Genomic DNA, 6,061 nt, shown 5'->3' on the forward strand with positions numbered 1-6,061 from the left:
AAGGCCTTGGAGATGAGATTCAACAGGTTACTAATGAACAGGGACTATCTCCCAGAGGAATACATCATGATAGATTCCATTTCAGAACTCAGAACATTAACACTGTCACTGCTGGCAGACCAAATACTAGGCTTTTCACTTCCAAATCATCTTAATGATTAGTATTCTTATATGGAATGTGAGGGGGATCAACACCCAAGGTGTTTTGGAAAGACTCAAAATGCTAAAGAAGATGCATCATCTCTCTATTATTGCTATCCTAGAACCTTTTTCAGACATTACACATGTTCATAACTTTAAAAATCATTTAGCTATGGATCATGCGGTGAGTAATTGCAATGGCAAAATTTGGCTTTTTTGGAATATGGACGTTGATTGTGTTGTACTAGAGGAGGATGAACAACAAATTACTTGTAATATTGGTCATAATGGTCATAATGAACTTCAGACTCACTTTACCACCACCTTTGTGTATGCCAAGTGTAAGGACCAACTCAGAAGGCCGCTGTGGGATAGAATGTTGCATCACTCTGCTGAAAATACCAATCCATGGTGTTCCGTAGGTGACTACAATGTCATTACTTCCATTGAAGAAAAAATGGGAGGGGTACCCTACAACATAAGGAAAAGCCTTGAATTCATTGCAGTGATTGAAGCATGTGGCGTCGTGGATTTAGGTTTCAGTGGTCAGAAATTTACTTGGTCTAATAAAAGGGGTATACATCACAGAATCTGGAAGAGACTGGACAGAGCTCTAGTTAATGATGGTTGGCTGGAGAAAATGCCTCAGACTACCATCACTCATCTACCATCAGTAGGATCAGACCACTGTCCTTTATTGCTGGAAATGACTGCTAGGGAAGAGGAGCACATCAGGTATTTTAAATTTCTCAACTGCTGGGCTGATCAACCCAAGTTCCTTGATATAGTTAAAGCTTGCTGGGACAGGACTGTAGAGGGTAACAACATGTGGAGATTTCACCAGAAATTGAAAAGGTTGTCCAAAACTCTTAGTTCTTGGTCCAGAGGGGAATTTGGGGATATTTTCATTAGGGTCAAGGAGTATGAGGAAAAAGTCAGGATTGCTGAAGAGAATCTGATTCATAATCAAACTGAAGACAACAGGACAACCCTTCATGAGCTCAATGCAAATTACAGTAGATTTTTGAAAATGGAAGATTCCATTCTGAAACAAAAAACTCAACTACAATGGTTCAAAGAGGGAGACGCTAACACCAAATATTTCCATTCTCTGATAAGAGGAAGGAGAAGAAGATTGTTCATTCATAAACTTCAGAGAGAGGATGGAGAATGGATACAAGGAGACGTCAACATTGCAGAGGCTGCTTGTGCCCATTTCCAAAATATTTTTACAGGAGAGGACAAGTTTATTAATGAGAATGCTATCAACTGTATACCCCGGATGGTCAATCAGGAACAAAATAACAGCCTTACTATCATGCCTAAAATGGATGAGCTGAAGGAAGTGGTTTTCTCTATGAAATCCTAATTCTACAGCTGGTCCTGATGGAATGAATGGCTATTTTTTCCAGAAATGTTGGCATACTATCAAGCATGATCTCCTTGGGGTAATTCAAGCTTTCTTCTGTGGCCAAATGATTCCTAAATACTTTTCTCATTCTTGCATTGTTCTACTCCCTAAGGTGAACAATCCAAACAAACTCTCTGAATTCAGGCCCATAAGTTTAAGCAATTTCACTAGCAAGATCATCTCTAAACTGGTGAGCTCTAGACTTGGTCCTATTTTACCTAATTTGGTTTCACTCAATCAGTCTGGATTTGTCAAAGGGAGAAGTATCTCAGAAAACATTATGCTGGCACAAGAAATTATTCATCAGATTAAGAAGCCTAATATTGGGAGCAATGTTATCATTAAATTGGATATGGCTAAAGCGTATGATAGAGTTTCTTGGTCCTATATATGCTTAGTATTAAGAAAAATGGGATTTGATGAGGTCTTTATTGATATAGTTTGGAGAATAATGGCTAACAATTGGTATTCTATTATTGTCAATGGCAAAAGACATGGTTTCTTCCAATCCACTAGAGGTCTCAAGCAAGGTGATCCTTTATCTCCTGCCCTATTTATTTTAGGTGCAGAAGTCCTTTCTCGATCCTTGAACAACCTCCATAACAACCCGGACTATCATGGCTTCTTCATGGACCTAAGAGGACCCCAAGTGAATCATTTGAGTTTTGCTGATGATATTATTCTGTTCACTTCTGGTAGACAGAGAACACTGAAGCTAATTATGCAAACACTGAGCTCTTATGAGGAAACTTCAGGACAGCTAGTTAACACAGACAAGAGCCATTTTATGGTCCACTCCAATGCTTTCAACAGCACAAGAGACAGAATTAAAAGAATCACTGGTTTCAAGCAAAAGGAGGGTCCTATTACCTACCTTGGTTGCCCCTTATTTGTTGGTAGACCTAGGATTACTTATTTTTCTGATCTTATTAATAAAGTGTTATGCAGAATCACAGGTTGGCAAACAAAGCTATTGAGCTATGGAGGTAAAGCAATACTAGTCAAGCATGTGCTGCAGTCACTGCCTATTCATCTACTATCAGCAGTGAACCCTCCAGTTACGGTCCTCAAGCAGATCCAAAGTATCATGGCTGACTTTTTCTGGGGAATGAAGAATGAAAGGAAAAAATACCATTGGGCGTCATGGAAGAATTTAAGCTTTCCTTATGATGAGGGAGGTATTGGTATGAGAAACCTCAAGGATGTTTGTATGGCTTTTCAATATAAACAATGGTGGATTTTCAAATCGAAACACACTCTTTGGGGGGATTTTTTGAAAGCTAAATATTGTCAAAGGTCCAATCCTATTAGTAAGAAATGGGATACAGGGGAGTCTCTAACATGGAAACACCTTATGCACAACAAGCATAAAGCTGAACAACACATTCAATGGAGAATCAACTCGGGCAATTGTTCTTTTTGGTGGGATAATTGGCTTGGCGCTGGCCCTCTTGCCCAGTTCTCGAATGACAGTAAGAGGTTCAACAATACTACTGTGGCAGAATTTTGGCATGACGGACAATGGAATTGGAATTTGCTCTTGCAACAGGCCCCTAACAACCAACTAGCCAACATCTTATCCACAGAACTTCACATTCAACAAGACCTCCCAGATCAGGCGATTTGGAAATTGAGCACGGATGGAAAATTCAGCTGCTCATCGGCATGGAATGAAATCAGGGAGAAGAAGACTAAGAATAAGTTTAACTCTTTCATTTGGCATAAGTGTATTCCTTTTAAATCTTCTTTTCTTTTGTGGAGAATTTTAAGAGGTAAAATTCCTACTAATGAAAAACTTAACAGTTTTGGTAGTGAGCCAGTCGCGTGTTTTTGCTGTTGTAACAGGCCTGGTCTAGATACCATAGAGCACACCTTCAACAATGGACTTTTTGCTACTCATGTGTGGAGAAGCTTTGCTGAAACTGCTGGAATTGCTACAGATCACAGCTCCCTGTCTCAACTCATCACGCAATGGTGGTCAGCCAAATACAAGAACGAAGCACACAGGCTGTTACTACAAGCTACACCAATATTTATTTGTTGGAATCTCTGGAAGAATAAATGTGCTAACAAATATGGAGGCAAGCAATCCAATGCCAGCAGAGTCAAATACGCAATTTATAAGGACAACTACAAGCTCATGACAACCAATTTCCCTCAAATCAAATGGCCCTCAAACTGGAGGGAACTGATCCAACTAGGGGAAAAATGCATTCATGATACCAAAGTAACCCCTGTCAGGTGGATAAAACCTCCAGAACAATGGATAAAAATCAACACGGATGGCAGTGCTCTAAGTAATCCCGGCAGAATTGGAGCAGGAGGCATCTTAAGAGATCAAACTGGAGAGATGATCCTAGCATTTGCCACTCCCTTGGGGGAAGGTACTAACAATCAGGCTGAAGCAGAAGCAGCCATCTTCGGGATGACCTGGGCCTTCGAATTAGGATACAGAAAACTCATTTTGGAGGTGGATTCACAGCTTCTAGTGGACTGGATAATGCACAAAACCGACCCTCATTGGAGTATTAACATACAAGTAATGAAATTACAGGCCCTCATCGAACAAACACAAGAATTTGCATGCAAGCACGCCTTCAGAGAAGCCAACTTTGTCGCTGATTCTCTTTCAAAACATAGCCACAAGGTTACCACTCCGCAACTATATTTCAACATTCATCAACTACCAAAAGAAGCAAGAGGATTTTATCGCCTAGATATGATTGAAATGGCAAGTTTCAGAAGAAGGAAAATCAAAAGGATCAAAGAACCACCTTGAGTTATCTTCGAACTTCTTCAGCCTAGCTATGGTAGCTCTTTTGAAAAGGTATAGTTTTTTCTTTGTAAGGGGAGAGTCTCCCTTATTTACGATTCCTAGATGCTTTGTATCGAGAGGAGTCCTCTCTTAGGTGCTTAGTTTCTTGGTCTATCTCTTTTGTACGGTGAAGAGTTGATTAACCTTAGGTAAGTCAACTACAGAACCACCATAGGATCGGAGGTTAGGTTTATGTCCCCCTCCTTGTACTTTTGCTTTATTTATGCTAAGGCCTGGGGGTGTTGCTAAGCCCCTGACCCCTCCAAGGGTCGTTAAAATAAAAATAATAATAAAAAAAAACCTAAACACGAATTTCATAAACCCTAGACCCTAGACTTTAAACCCAAAACCCTAAACCCTAAACCCAAAACCCTAAATCCTAAACCCTAAACCTTAAATACTAAACCCAAAACCCAAAACCATAAACCCTAAACCCTAAAACCTAAACACGAAATTCATAAACCCTAGACCCTAGTGTCACGACCCAAGCCTAGGGCCTAGACGTGACATGGCGAATGAGGAACCCGAAGGAACCCCAAACAAGCCTCTCAAACTTGTCATCACACTTCATCGGTCGCGGAAGTACATTCAACATTAATTAACGGGAAATAGGGACTAAGGGCAAACCATTTCAAAATGACATCATAGAACAAGAGTCAAGCTCATTTACAAAATACTCGTCCAACGCACACCTCTACATACATAGATAGGACGGGGGCCATGACATATTACCGGCTCCCCTCATAGTTAAAATACAATTGCAAGCTAAAGTCTCAAAACATAGGAGTAAGAAACATAACATAGCCCTCGAATTATTGAGGACTCACCAACAAACTCGGATAAGCGTCGTACTAGCCACGTGAATGGAGAGAAGGATCAAGAGTAGCTCCGGTCCCTACATGGTGACATCATGTAGGCAAAATATGCGTTAGTACTTGGAATGTACTAAGTATGCGGGGTGCAACACAACAATAAACAAGGACACAATCGAAATACAAGAAATAGTTTCATAGGCATTATGAATAACAATATGAGGATGCATGATCAAAGTGAAGTCAAAACATGTTTAAGTAAATCTATACTAATAGTAGATATCATATGTGTATGCATGATCCAACCAATCTATAACCCCAACTTAGGATGGGGGATGCCGTTCACACCCGGACACCCTGGTGGCAAGGTATAAACCCCTCACATGGTTGATGTTGGTCACACCCCAAGCATCCTAGGTGGTGAGATATAAACCTCTCACATGGTTGATGTTGGTCACACCCCAAACATCCTAGGTGGTGAGATATAAACCTCTCACATGGTTGATGTTGGTCACACCCCAAACATCCTAGGTGGTGAGATATAAACCTCTCACATGGTTGATGTTTGGTCACACCCCAAACATCCTAGGTGGTGAGATATAAACCTCTCACATGGTTGTCCGGTTCTTTTCCCCCGGACCGGGCATGGTCATGCAACACTTTATATAGGAAATTCTCATTAGGCTCTAATGCAATCTCACGTATGGAATGAACATATACACAAGCTTAGTTTGTCATCAACACATCTTTGAAGTTCCATACATCTCATAACTCAAGCTTTAAAACATCAATTTATCAATTCTCCATAGTTGGACATTTTGTCAAACACCTTGAAGGCATGTAATGAAATCAAAGAGCATGGAAATTAGGGTAGTAATTATG

At 40.3% G+C, this 6,061-nt stretch overlaps 1 protein-coding gene across 1 annotated transcript; it reads left to right on the plus strand.

The window, feature by feature from the left end:
* Positions 1 to 313: 313 nt before the first annotated feature.
* Positions 314 to 4,331, plus strand: LOC125813502 (uncharacterized). Its single transcript, XM_049492995.1, has 2 exons — positions 314 to 1,412; positions 1,519 to 4,331. Exons 1-2 carry the CDS (start codon positions 314 to 316, stop codon positions 4,329 to 4,331), a joined length of 3,912 nt encoding a protein of 1,303 aa, XP_049348952.1.
* The last annotated feature ends 1,730 nt before the right edge of the window (positions 4,332 to 6,061 follow it).

The sequence above is a fragment of the Solanum verrucosum genome, unplaced genomic scaffold, assembly GCF_900185275.1.
Source record: "Solanum verrucosum unplaced genomic scaffold, falcon-dt-bn FXZP01000807.1, whole genome shotgun sequence".
Classification (NCBI taxonomy): domain Eukaryota; kingdom Viridiplantae; phylum Streptophyta; class Magnoliopsida; order Solanales; family Solanaceae; genus Solanum; species Solanum verrucosum.